The following is a 15,325-nucleotide window of genomic DNA, read 5'->3' on the forward strand; positions in this document are numbered from 1 at the left end:
GAGACGAAATTTCACCACCTGTCCGCTCCAAGGCCCAGAGTGGAGTGCGGTGCGATCAGATGCCAAAATGAAAGCCTCCACTCCCTCATGTGCGCATGGTTGGCTTTACATTGTGTATTCCATCATGGTCATATGGGCCAGAGGTACAAATGTACATGGGATACATGTACCTCAAATGTGGAAAATTGCCCAGCAGCCTTTAAAAAAGACAACAAAAAGAAAGAAAGAAAGGAAGAAAGAAAGAAAGAAAGAAAGAAAGAAAGAAAGAAAGAAAGAAAGAAAGAAAGAAAGAAAGAAAGAAAGAAAGAAAGAAAAAAGAAACAGGTTCTCTATCAATGTAGCAGTTAGTGAAATTTGTTCTGCTAATATGGATATCTTTGTACATGTATGTTGATTCATTATTATCTTTTAACTGATCTTATCAAAACAAGTTACTGATGAACTGTGTGTGCTGTGAGTCACAATTGTTCAGATTCTGATATTATATTTTGCTAATTCATATTATACACTGTACTGAGTAGATGATGAAGTGACCCCATTATACAAATGCTGGTAGCACTTAACTCAGTGGCATATCAAGTTGAGAAAGAAACAAAAATCATTTCGACAGTTTGAGACCACAGCTTCAATGTTAGGGACTATCCTTCCATACAGCATGAGAGTATCATAGTTATATCAAGTACTAGTACCATTGGCTGGACGGTCATTATGCAAATGCTGCACAGGACAGAGTGGATTAGTTAGATTGGGTGCACAAGTTTAACTTTGGAACTATTTCTATTAAAGGTTAAACTAGAGCTGTTTGTACATCACAGAGCTCTCAACATTTTATTCCCTTGTCATCCTCTGTACATCCTATCTCTTTTTTTAGACAAGTCTTTTTTTTTTTATGCTAAGGTTTTGCACGCACAATCAAAACCCTTTCCTTAGCAATGGACCTGCCTGCATGTGAAATTCACCTGTTCAGAAAGACCGGTGGATTATTTGTCCCCTTTCCTCCCTTTATCGCATTTGGCTCGAACTAAGACCCGTACACAATGAACAGCTGTCCGTGAAGGCCAGTGCTTCTGACTCCCTCCGGCAGTCTTCCCAGACGGGGCTAGACTCCGGGGTGCTTCCCAGCATGACAAGGCAGTCCGAGTAATTTAACAAGATTGCCGCTGTCCTAATGTGTTATTCTGTGGTTGTTGGTTGCACTCGAACTACTTCCTATGTGAACCATATGTGTACGATAACGGCATTGATTTACAGTATGGATCCTCTACAAGTCTAGCCATCTGAATCTAATGTATTAAAGCAGAGCAGTTTACAAGGAAATATTGTACTTTTTTGTATGTTTTCTTCTGAAGTAGTGTTTTTTTTTTTTTTTTTTTTTTGGGGGGGGGGTACTGTTGTGAGAACATAATTATCAAAAACAAAACCCTGGTATTTGTACTATTTCTTTTATTTTTCCTGGATATTTTTGTTTCTGATGATGAATAAAGTCATGGCTATGAGCAGCACTGTACATGCAAATCAAGCATTGCATACGAGGATATGTTTCATGTCAGAGCTCCATTAATAATAATATCTGTTTGAAGAAAGTGTAAATAAAATTGGAATCGTTTGTTTAGACTGCTAGGAGATGTGGATGTGGGGGGGGGGGAGGAAGAGATGGTAGAAGAAGAACCTAGATGAGTACCAGCGGTACAGAATATCTTGACAGTTCGCTGCAAACTTTCCCAATTAGGCCTACCTATCTTTTCACTTTCTTGTTGAGAAATATCAAATGTCACGTCAGTATCTGACTCCATCTTCCATTCTCCCCATTTTTTTCTCTTCCAGAACTCAAGAAAAGGGAGACTGAAATTCGATGCTGCCGATATACCTGCACACTTAGGCGACATCAACAGTCCAGATTTAGTGCTTGAAAAGGACAAATCGTGGCGATTATTTGACGCCACGTCATACATTGAGAAAACAAAAGTGAGGCCCGGCGGTGATGCCTACGCGAGAAATAAATTCAACCAAGTAGAGAGTGATAAGCTGCCAATGGATAGAGATGTTCCAGACACGAGGAATGCTCTGTAAGTAAACACTTCAGAATGTGATCACGATCTCATGCCATGCAGTAGCATACTCGTGAAGGATGTGCCACGCTCTATGCATTTTAAAGGGAGATTCATGACATGAGCAATTATTTCACTGCATGCTTTTGAGGGAGTGGTCAAAGCAAGTAAATTGGAGAGTTCACAAAGTTTTCCGATTGATTCTTACATCTGTTGATAGATATATTTTCGTTAATTGTATGAGAAATCTTCTTTGCAAGATATTGAAACTTAAAATTATCTTGTCTTTGCTGTGTATGATGTGAGATGTTGAAATCTAATGGAGATGTAGAAATCTACAAGTGATAAGCTTGTCGTCATGGCATGTCTAAATTGTCTGTACACTCTCGTTCCATGATTAGTCTTAACTAACAATGCAACAAGAATTATTCTCATTTGATAAGAATGAAAAAGGGTTGTTGATTTTGTAAGGAATAATCTGTTTAGTGTGTAGGTAGCCTGTAGTGACTCTAAGCTTCAAAAAACAGAATTATATATGATCTACACAATTAATGATTAAGTGTTTAAATTTCACACCTTTTTCAAGTTAACATGAAGGGTTGAAGTAAAACCAAGCAAGCAGAATTGAAAAGGTTTCATCAGAATAGTGCCTAAAAAAAAACCCCACACACAGAAAAAGGAAGTTCTGAAATGTTAAAGTTTCACTTGTCACAAAACTGTGGCATTAGCTGGCTCACCACGAACTACTGGGTATTGTAAAACCAGAAGTATTCATGTGCATTTTGATTTCGCTAATTCCGCGAGAGCCAAGATTTGTGAAATTAAAATGTATGCGAAAGTTTTTGTCTACACTAAAATGCATTTGGCAATTTGCGAAAATTTTATGCCGCGAAAAAGGCCGTCGGCTCCAATTCATGAAAAGTTCATGTCACAAAAATATATCTCTTTACAGTACACAACTTTATTGAGGTGATGATGTCACACATCATAATGTAGCCTCACAAGTATACCATTGACCATTTATACATGACAAATCATCACTGTTTCCATTAATGAAATCGAAGAGAAAATCTGTGAAAAATATTGTAGTGCACTGCTGTAACTTGGCAATAGTGACTTTATGAAAGAAGGGGTAGTTGCTGACTTATTGAGTAAAAAATGAAAACAAGTATGATGAAGATTTGTCTTTTTTTGGTGCCTAAGCCGGTTTGAGAATTGTGAGTTGATGTCATCACCTCACAACTATTTTGTGATGTGGTTGAGATCATTATCAAATTGCTTTGAAAACATAGTTTTTTCAATTCCAATTCCGTGAAACATTCTCATTCTAAGCCCAGATGAAAACTCTGTCATTCTGTTTGTCAAATTTAACTCTGTTCATAAACAGTCAACTTTGACACAGTGTGAAATGGCACTTTAACTGGATGAGTCATCTTTTATGTGATGCTGAGATGCTATCAGTTCCTGTCCTACTGCATTCCCCCCATTGCTTTACAATGACAGAGTTTTCATGTGCAGCATCATAACATTATCGTAGGATCTCGAGGAAATGTTTACCCCTGTCACCCCTGAGAGGATGACTTAAAAAACACAACAAGTGAACTCATACTGTTCATTACCATTGTGTCGATATTCATATAGGAAATACAGTATGTCCCCCCCAAAAAATTACAATTGGATTTTTGCATTGATAACACCCAATATGATTAAACCATCTAAATGCTACTTCTACTGAATGCTAACGTCTTAAAATATAACATCTTAGCTCTATTTTGCAGAAAACCCCATTCAATTTGGTTAAGCGGTCACAGAGAAATGTGGATTGTTGTAAAGCATGTCATGAGTCTGATTCTTCAAAGTTAAGCCCTTGGATGCTCTTGGAACTGTAATTAATGTGTAAACACAAATATAGACAGAACTTGGACGGGAGGGATTCCTGACATGCTCTACAAAAATCCTCATATCTCTTTGACCACTGAAGCAAATTGAACGGGGTTTTCTATAAGATGTGGGCAATAGTTTCATACCTTGAAATTGTGTTTGGATTGATTCACTATTTTTAAAGTTATCGTTGCGGAGGGTACCATTGTAATTTTTTGGGGGACATACAGTACGGTATTGATGGCTCTGAATGGGTTACCAGGGGATATTGCTCGGGTTAAGGCCAATATTGCATGAATCAAAGATGAGTGCAATATTCAACCTAACAAGTGCAATATTTCCTGGTATTCCATGAATTAGAGCCATCCAACAGAATCATTATCCATCCCCACTAGAGAAGTCAAAAAAAGTATTGTTGTAGTTCTAGTACTAGACTTTGCTACATGTAAGTCAACTCTGCTGAAAAAAGGAGTAACTCGCAATTCCTAATATAGCAAGATGTTCGCGCGCTTGTGAATTCTAACAAGAGTTCATGTACTTCGTACATGTACAGTAGCAAGCGTTGAGGCACTCAGTAGCACTCGCGCAGCAGATGAGACAAAATACGGTGTGCATTGCACGGCCACTAACAACGGTAGCCTATGGGGAATTAATACATTGGCAGTGTATATGCATTTTGTACAATTTACTCTCGTATTTGCCAAGCGAAATTAAGCGGACGAGAATACAAGTTTTTAATGTGCCCCTAAAACGTCTTATATCTACAACGTAGATGATAATGGGAATGTTGATTTAATGTTGACATATACAAACTCTTGTATGACAATTGTTCCAATGTTGAAAGTAGGTGTGTACATGTATGTATGCATGAGTGTATTAAATGGGGGCAGGTGGGGGTTTATTGTTATTTTTCCTTCTTGATGTTGCCGTGTGATGTGGAGCATGAATTCAAAATGCAAAGTCTGAAAATCTGCTTCTTTTCCAAAATGTGATGTCAGATTCGTTCACGTTGATTCACATGACCATCGTACCATGGGGGGGGGGGGGGGGGGGGGAGGAAAACAAAAAGGTTTGCTGTATAATACCCAGGCCTGCTGATAAGTCATGGATGGTAAGTATCTTGTGATGCTTCCGAGTTGTAAGAATATCTGGCAAAGAGGGATGATCTGACTTATTGACCCTGGGTTAGGCAAAGTGCAAATCTCAGTGGTATAGGCCCTACATGTAATAATCATATAAACCTGGGATGGGCAATGCCACAAGCCCTGGTGCACTGGTGGGTGAAGTATTGACCAGTCACATGCAGTGATGGTACAAGATGTATGACATGCCAATCTGTGGTAGAATACTTGACTACATTTCTGTTATATGTAACAGTGTGTCCATGTCAATGCCCATCATTCCCTTTGATAACCATGCTACAGTGTATGGGTACACACAAGTACTGATGAAGTGGTTTAAATATTATGTCTTTATTGTTGGTCTGTTCATTCACCTTTACATACGATGTACAGTGTATGTTGAGTTTTGAACTACACATCTGTACCGGTATGCAAATGTCAGAATGTAACTTTAAAATTCTCTGTAAAGCATACATAACAGTTTAAGTAGCTTTGCCAAGTAGGTTTGTACATTCTGTTGAAAAAGAACAGAAGAATGTATGATTATGTGGTAGTAAACAATATATTTCAGTATGATTGAAGTCTGTTGCAAATACTCTGGGTTAACATCTTTTATAAGAGGATCCTAAAGTGAAATGCTTATACTCCGACATGCAATGTGCATTGTACATTGTGTACAAAGTTGTACATTGCATTTTTACCGCGTCTCTGCAATCACATCCGTTACCTGCTTCGAAACAGAGACAGATGCAGCTGTAACGACATAATATACCTTGTAGATTCAGGAGGATGCTCTTGTTAGTCATGAGACTCGCATCTGTCACTGTACTAATGTGTCATTTTCATGAGTGGAGAGATCCATATCCATTGGCCCACGTGGCCAGCATGTACACAATGTAAGCAGGAAATCCCACCTTGACATGTTTAATATAGCCTATCCACATGCTACATTTATACAAAAGGATTTACCCACTTCCGAGCATCTTGTCTACGGTAGTGCTAAAACAGATCACAGACAATCCAGTAGCTCTCCCATGCATTATAAATTGGCAATGGCCCGCATGAATGATTGAACATACTGCCATTGCTCAAACTTTCACATATTATGTTTACACTTTGTAGAACAGGGGCAGCTGCCTGCTTCGTATGATGTATGTGTGCTCCAAAACACTGAGAATAAAGGAAAGTACGCCAGGGAGAGATTTGAATTTGAAAAGACAGTGAAACAGCAGCATTAGATCAGTAAAAATTTGTCAAACTGTCAAAAAAAAAAATCTATTAGAAGTTTATGTCCAATTTAGCCCAGAGGTTTTGCTTGAAACTGCATCATTTTAATTCTACTGTGGGCACTTAAAGGTGAAGTCCACAAAAAATATGGTGAATAAAACAAGAAAAATGAGAGGGAGAGGGTATTGAAAGTTTTAATTAAAATTTATTAAAGGCGGTAGTTAAGTTTTGGAGATGTGACCTGTGAAACAGAAATTGACTCTGTGATATACATGTATACAGTATACATGTAGCATGTGAGCTCAGCTTCCATTTTCTCTGTGCGTAAACGTGCATAATATCTTTTTTTGTTGATGATATGGGATGTATTATCTGCATGAAGGGTTGTGTAGAAAAAAAAAAGAAATTTATATAATGATTGAATTAAGGGTGCATGTACAATTGGAAGTTTATTTGATGGAGAAATGAAAATTTCTTATTTCATATGTACTTGAAAAAGTATGAATGTAGTACAGAGCAAATCAGGGGTGAGCTCGCATGTGACGTCACAGAATTGCTCATTTGTGTTTTATTGACCGCAACTTCCAAAAAATCATAACTTTGATAGCTGTCATCAGAATGTGCTCAAACTTTCACTTTCCTGTTCCTATTTACTTTTCTGCTTCTATTCATACAAACTTTTCTTCAGGGTAGACTAGACTACCCCTTTGAGATACATAGGCCTAATACTAAAATTCTTGTATGAACAGAGTATCATACATTTTGGAAGAGTCCAGTGCTCATCATAGAGAAGTGCCAGTTTGTATTACCTGCCCTACGATGAGTTGAGTAGTGGCCTAGACGAGTACCCTGTCACCCGTCACATATTGGGGAAAGTCTGGAATTATGAACTCTAATGAGAATGGAAGAAAAGTGTTTCACCTTTTCCTGTCCCTCAGTTCAAATAGATGCAAAGCAATTTATGAATTTTTACATTTATTGTATTGCTGTACGATGTTGCTTGAAATGTATAAACCTGTAAAAATTGGTTTTCACACATTCTGTCAACGGGACCCCTTTACGGTTTTCCTTGAGGGACGCCTCCTCACACGTTTTCCGTCGGATAAGTCTGGTCGATACCCTGTTTGACCAGATTGGGAATTGGACACTACTCAAATGTTCAAGCAGACGAGAGTGCTGTATAATGCCCATTATCAACCAGGCATCAAATATCAAGAGTGCTACACCTATCTGCATGAAAAACAAAAACGTAGCAAAACAAACAAACCAAAATAAAAAGGATAACAACCCCGGAGGCTACTGTATATTCTGCGACATCCGACATGGTGTGACGTTCAATGATTGTCCTGCCACTCTTAATTGTGTATTAGCTTTCTAATGAATAAATCATGGGGACACACAACACTCAGTATCATCATCATCTGGCTCAGAGACGCAGAGGGGCTGCTTCATACATGTGAGTAGGAAATGATAGAATCAGACAAGGGTAGTGATGTAATGAGATAGGGCCTGTCATTCTATATCAAGGTAGACATGACTTCCATGCAATGTTCTTGAAAATTCCTAAAGGGCAAGCAAATTTGCTCCTTTTTCATAGCTTTATTCAATTTGAGAAAATATGTAGGGATGAATGAATTGTTGTCCTGAAAGAAAGTGTCATAAATGCTGATATTCAGAATTATGAATGATATTGCTTTCAATTGAAATGCAAACTTGTCTGACGTTGCAACTGATTGTCTGACGTTGTTTTTTTCCTGTTGTGATATGAATATCCCATGTTACGTACTACATATAAATGTACATGTAAGTACAGCTGTATTCGTGTGAATGAGCCCAAAGAAATACTGTTGTTTTTCTATTGTATCTCATACAATTTTCTTTGGAAATACTGTTTGAATTTCTTGCTCCAATTGTGTCACTTTGCATAGATTATCAAATAATTGCATTACAAAAATTGACAGTGCAGAGAACTGTGATGCATATATTCTTTACATGGCACAGTTTCCCCTGCACCTGCTGACCTTGATACACCCATAGTGGTATACATACTCAATAATTCATGACCGCACTGACATTGCACTTGCCTCTAGAAAACCCTGAAAAAATATAAAAGGCATCATTTTGTGTGCATGTGAGAAAGTGTGTGTGTGTGTATGTATGTCTGTAAGTCAGCTATTAGATACACACTGTTATATATTTTAATGTTGGCTGTGGACATCAGATATAATCTTTGCTATGGGTTTCAAGTACTGTGGACAATATACCAGTATGTAGACTGTTTTAGTAGCACCATCAGAGGGTATATTTGTGCAGCTTGAATATGTCTGCTCGCAATACATACTTTGGATACTCGATGACTTTTTCATTTGTGCCGAATTGTTTGCTAATGCAATGAAGGTGGTGGAGAACGTAATTGATTTGAAATTATGTTATGTTTTTAGTGAGTATATGTGCATGTATACTAAAAGCACTAAAGACATTGGAAGGGGTGGGGGTATTTGTTCCTCTTGCTAGTTGAGACTGAATCCTTTCATAATGTTCAAAGCAAGGACTTGGATATGCAGCAAAGCTGAATTGAATGAAATGGAAATCAACTGCATTCAGTTCAATTTTAATAGTTCATTTTTTTCCAGTGTTTTACGTGTACCCTACATCTGTGTCACACATATGCATATTATGCAGAACCACCAAATATTATACCTAGTTTGTAAGTTACATTATGTAGTTTCTCGAATTAAATATAAGAAAATATAACTATCATTTTTCCCGAATTGATTAGTGCATTCTTAGTACAAGTGTGGAATTTTTTTTTTTATATGTGTGTTCCATAGTTTGATTTTTGTCCTCAAAATATTGATTTAAAAAAAAAATGTACATCGATGGGGATGCACATCAGATCAAATTCATGTTGCATTATTGATCCAGATTTTTTGCAGCATCACTTGGCATTTGGCAACTGGTGGGAAAGTTTTTTTTCTGTTTTTGTTTGTATTGAAATATGGAAGATATACTATTTCAGTTGTGATTGCAGAGGGATGTTGAATGAGATCCTTTATACTATCATCACAAACAAACAAATTTACACAAAATACACTGTACAACTGTATGATATACAATGTATGAACAGATTGAATGGGATTTAATTGCGTGGACTACATTGCAGTCTCTTTAAAAGTATTATGATCTCTAATGGCGAAAAAAAAAAAACCCAGCAGAAAGCTTGTTTAAGAGGATTTACGTTGTATGTATCTCTAGGGATTGATGCAATTCTTTATAGTGGTTCAGGCCAAAGATATAAAGAGGAGGATTGAGGAATATAGCAACATTGGATGGATGGGATGTTATGCATGACATGGATCTCATAAAATGGGTAATGTTATTAGGTTGACTCCATCATGTGACGCCGTTTCTATTAGAAAATGAGACAGCGCTGTCATCATCCGATTTTTGGGCTCGTCGTCATCTTCTTGGAAAGAAAACTCTGTAAGGTATAGGGTTCTTACAGCATTTGTGATGGTATTGGGTTACCGATTGAGATACAGGGACAGACTGAACCCTGCTGGAGGCCGAATTACACGGCTACTGAATATTCATGGCGGACGGTAGCCGTTTGATTTCGTAGCAAGTCCCGGCGTCTGAGTGGTAGCCAGTTTTGGCGTGTCCATCGGGTTTACTTCATGTCGCTTTCCAGGAGGAACACGCGCTGAACTTGCAAATTGGGGGTCGGCTTACATGCACATTGAGTGGAATCCAAAGCACAGACAGCCTGCAAGGCGGGAAACATTCTACAATTTCACGTGCCGCCCACCAGACTTCCTTATCATTCCCTCATCAAATACAGACACCTGGGCTGCAGATGATCTTTTAGAAATGCTAGAACTATTACAGAGATAGATAGATTTTCTAAAATGATAGAGAAAGCCAAAGTGTGAGGAAGGGCTTGAGTAGCTCCGAAAGTGAAATGTCGCTCCCTGTTAATTGCAAGACTAAAAACAAACATATTACCAATGTAGTACCAAGGAGGTTGAAGAGATGGAGTAACAACAGAGTTATTCCCTTTGATCTATGTTCGAAGCCGCCGCTCAAAAATATTTGAAGCATGTGCCAAACAGGATCTGCCACGCCGATACGAAGACAATTGACTTGTGTCTCATTGCATAATCACCAGCCATTTTTGAAGGAAGATCTGTCTTTGTGATGGTAATTACTTTTTGCTATCCCTTCTTATAAAAGCTAGGTGGTAAAGACACGATGTGCGAACAGAAATTGAGGAAAAAATGCTGAAATGAAAATGAAAATTACTCGACTGGGCATACGCGGGCACTAATCTGATATATCTATCAATAAAGAATTATACTTGAAGATTACTACATGTTAGTTTCATTTGGGGAAATTAAGTCGAAAAGTGATAAAACCAGCTTTCCAGGATGGTACAGTTTTAAACATTTTCACATAATACAGCTCTGATTTACACTTTTGCGCAAATTTCTGAACGGAATTGACTTTTGTTTTATATGCTTTATTATTAAGTGAAATTTTATTTCATTTAATGAATAGATTTTAAGCAAAATATGGCCAACATTATGATAATGTTCAAAATGAATCTTCAGATTGCTCAGCAAGACGGCGGCTTGGATCATCGATCATCAAAGGCACAAGTGCACCTGTGGAATTCTTTTGTACATCAATAGAAATCTGACAACTGTTTGAATAAATTACAGCCAGTTGGAACTCCATGTATTAAACCTCCTTGGTAGTACACATCATCTACAGTATGTGTGTATAATGAATGATATCATGTGTATGCCTGAAATCTTTGGCAAGAACTATGAAGCAGCTTCCTTAACCCATTGACGATGGGCTGATTTTCCTACAACACACATTTCCCATAGAAACCTGCGCGAGTACAGTTGTATACTCGGGACTCGACCTCAACGGGTTAATTGAATTGTGCTGCCCTGACATTGCACTGACAACGTAAATACATTGCATGGATCCTTTTATCATTCAATCGAGAGAAAAAAGTTGGGTAAACTTGTAAATTCATGATTTCCTTACTTTGTGTCCAGTTTTTGGGACTGACTGTTCACTTTGGGTGTGATCCAATAGTACACATCGATTAAAGAACAACAAGTTTACTCAGATGTACCTACATCGTACGTTCATACATTGTAACTTTTGAATGGATTGTCCAATTTTCTTCAAACTTTTACTATAATGTGTTCTACTGATATTGCTGCATTCACTTTATCCGCACATTATGAATTTGGGTGAACATGTCCTCTGAGCAAGACTGTATTGATCATTCCAACCCTAGCAGCAGCTGTCTGCTCAGTCACCTTTGTTGATGTGTGTGTATATTAAACAAAGTGTGCATCATGTATCACACTCCTTTATGTCACAACAAGAAAAGTTGGCAGAAGAAAACAAGTTTGTAGGACAGATTGCCATCATAGAAAAAAAAAACTTTGAAGAGAATGCATTGCAGTGAAAAATTAAAATTGCCAATTGGAAAAAAAAAGCAGAGAATATAGTACATTAGAAAGGAAGTTAGCATTTTTCCATGTTTAACTCTTTAAAAAAAAAAGTTATTCTGTAAACTTTCTGTGCATTCACTGGTGTCTGGTAAAATTGTATCTAAAGTTTTACAATGCGTTGAAATATTCATGATGTCTGCTACCCTAAAAATGTCCTTTGGCAAGATATGCAAAAAGGACAAATCCTCCTAAATTGAGATTTATGCAGGACGAATAAAACAGCAATCCATGGAATAAGAAAGTACGGCACCTCAAGCCTCAAGCCCTGGAATAGCTAGGGATTTATTATTCTGTGCACATTTGTTTCCCATGATCTATTTATGTCCTCTCTTTCTCTCTCTCTTTTCAGATGAGAATAAAGAGATCAGCCACCTTGGCTGAAAATATATCTGTCTATTGATATGTACATTGTAAACAGCTACTAAACTGAGAAATGTATACTGGATGAGTAAAACATAAGGGGGGGGGGTTCTCAGGATGAAGGAAAGAGCAAGAAAGAATGCAGTGTACTGAGGCTACGTGGAGAAGAATGTTTTATGACTCGTGGAATTGGATGTCATGTTTTATCAAATATTCCTTGTAAGCATGATTTCAAGCATGCGATGCTACTTAGCAATGCTTCAAGTTGAATTTGGACTTGATTTGATAAGGATCTAAGGTCAAGTGCCAGGTACATGCATTGTATAAACTTTTTTGCCACTTGCAGAAATCTCACGACATATTTTTCTCATGAATCATCCAGTTTTATACATGTACAGATTTTCACCCTATACATGGCTTGCTGTATTTTATGCAGAGCAACTACAATCTCTTGATAGGTGAAAGGTCAGAGGTCAAGGGTCAGCCTTTGACCAACTTTGTTATTATCATCCTCCAGTTGGGTTGAGATGGAACAAAGCAGTTTTAATCTGTTGTTTATGTCAGACCTGTCGTAGGGTAGAAAAATGTCACTCAAAATGGAAGGATGACATAGAGGCATACACGTACATTCACATTAATTCATGGAATTAGTTTCTTCCTATGAATCTTTGTGAATTCCTTTTTTTTTCTTGTATTACTTGCTCAAGCTCACTGCTCATCAGTGAGCACATCAAGCAATTATTTGCAAAGTGAATGATGGGAATATCATTTGATTTCAATGTTGCTACCAATTGCACTGCAGCTTCTTTTCTTTCAGTGGAATATTACCCCTTAGCCCCTACCATCCCCCACCCCCCCCCCCCAAAAAAAAAAAGAAAAAAAGAAAAAAAAAAGATGAAGATGAAGAAGAAGAAGCACTTGATCATTCATATAACTGCAAGTGAAAAAATATGAAGTTGTGTGAAATCTGTGAAAGTTGCTATTAAAGCTGAAGTACCCCAGAGCACCCGAAACGTTGGCAGGAAAATCACAGCAAGGAATACAAGTTTTTGTGTGACATTTGCTGTGACATTTCAGAATGAGAATAGTCTTTGCATATTAGAATCCCTAAATACATGCCATGTGACCTCTGCTCCTACGCCCAGTGGTCACACGGGAAATGTGCAGCTAGCTGCTGAGGCAATTATTACGTCATGATTACATTTGCATGCAGCAGATAGGTGAGCCAATTGTGATTTTTTTTTTGCTGCAGTGTGAATGGAAGGTCAAACGTGTTTTCGATATCGCAGTATTTCCCAAATGGGAGTGGGCCTATCTTCATTTCTCTCTCCCGCGGACATTGCCCTCAACCAACATCCTCAAGTTTTCCACAGCTTTGCCGAGTTTGATATCTGCAGATATTTCGCAGCTTGCAGACTTTGTCTAATTTTGTTGTCGATATCTTTGAAACTTTATCCAAGTAATGAGGGATGATGTTAACAAGTTTTGTACCCTGCAATCGACATGCTCTGAATGCGTCCTCTTTTGGTTCTCGTTCGTTCAGATGTAAGAAGACATCGTGGGAAGTGACCTTGCCCGCCACGAGTGTCATCATAACCTTCCACAATGAGGCGAGGTCAACATTATTACGAACAGTCGTCAGGTGAGCAGCCAGTGTGGGGAAAGTGACTTCACACTGAACAGATGTGAGACCAGTTAAATGACCTTAATTGAGACAGTCAATCAAGCCTTTCATTTGTGATTAATGACTAATAATGTATTTGTATGCCATATATTCAGTGAATCTAATTTTTGAGATTCGGGATTTTCTGACAATTTCATCAGTGGTTCAATTCACGATTGTTGAGTGCAGTAATGAACAGAGAAATGTATTCGTGGACATTGCATTCATTTCAGGATCAGAGTTGATATTTTCACATGTTGAATTTAGGTGATAGCAACCAACTCACGAAATTAGCAAAAATGATAACCCTGCAAAATATTTGGCATATACAGTACATTGCATGTATTTGCCTCTTGTTAAATGCTTTGAAAGAGAGTATAAAATTTTCTTTAAATACATAGATTTCTCTTTAATATGGTATTCATGAATGGCATAATCTATCAAAAAGTATATGGATTTTTAAAGGTCAAATATGACAATTCAATTCACAAATAATTTTACTTGTATGACAAGATGAGAAGAAAGTTTTCGTTCTAAATGAAAGACTCTGCTATGTTTTGTACTGTTCTGTCGTAAGTGCATTAATCATGGCCTCGTATCCCTTTAATGAAAGGGTCTATAGTTTATATAAAACTGGCAAATGTTTAAAAACACTTTTTTTCTGCATGTTTTCTGTACACTTTCACTTCATATGATTGTAAAAAGCATTACTTTGATTTAAGGCTGACAATTTTTTACAAAATTCCTAAGAAAGCATCGTTACTGATCACAAAACTAATGTTTAATAGATCTGCAGCTACCAAATATCAGAGATCCATGCCATATGGTGAAGAGAGATTGTCTTACTTCAGTGTGTTCATGTCAACAGTATTTAGTAGGATCGTGAATAGTAGAAAGTGGGGTGGGGCTTGGGGGCAATAGTCTAGCATCCAGGTGTTTCCGTTCACATGTCTGTGCTCATGAGGTGCTGTCTTGAGGTATACTTTGTGGCTTGTGTATCAGATAACCTTCTATACTATGAAAGATGTTGGCAGAATTGAGTACCCATGGTATCTATAGGGCACTCACAGTTATTTCATGTCAAGGGAATAGAAATTCAAATTGATATTCCTTGAACTGAGACACAGATATGTGATGATGATATAATTATTGTATTTCGAAGGATTAGGGGGGGGGGTGGGTGGGAGAGGAAGCCATACTGTGGGATAACAAATAGAGGAATTGAGATGCATTCAAGCCTGCTCCCCTCCTCGTCTTGTTGATATCCCTTGGGCTTGATGTGAGGAATAGTTTCGAGATTTGGTTTTGTCTTTCAGTGTCTTGAGGAGAAGCCCAGCTCACATGATCAAGGAAATTATCCTGGTGGATGATTACAGCGATGATCGTGAGTATGCCCCTGTAACTCGATGCCGGGCAAACGGCTGCATCGCACATCTATTACGTTTGAACTTGTGTGTGATGGAAAAAGAGAGCAATGCTGAACTGGAG

General features: G+C 37.8%; 1 protein-coding gene across 1 annotated transcript in view; it reads left to right on the forward strand.

Moving 5' to 3' along the window:
• Positions 1-15,325, forward strand: part of LOC139736221 (polypeptide N-acetylgalactosaminyltransferase 2-like) — a 111,854-nt gene that overhangs the window by 14,245 nt on the left and 82,284 nt on the right. The window contains exons 2-4 of the mRNA XM_071646955.1: positions 1,825-2,066; positions 13,718-13,816; positions 15,154-15,221. Of these exons, the coding sequence (XP_071503056.1) occupies positions 1,825-2,066; positions 13,718-13,816; positions 15,154-15,221 (409 nt within the window). The remainder of the gene's footprint in view (positions 1-1,824; positions 2,067-13,717; positions 13,817-15,153; positions 15,222-15,325) is intronic.

The sequence above is a fragment of the Diadema antillarum genome, unplaced genomic scaffold (assembly GCF_040938485.1).
Source record: "Diadema antillarum isolate AM-2024a unplaced genomic scaffold, OU_Dant_1.0 seq00000633_RagTag, whole genome shotgun sequence".
Lineage (NCBI taxonomy): Eukaryota > Metazoa > Echinodermata > Echinoidea > Diadematoida > Diadematidae > Diadema > Diadema antillarum.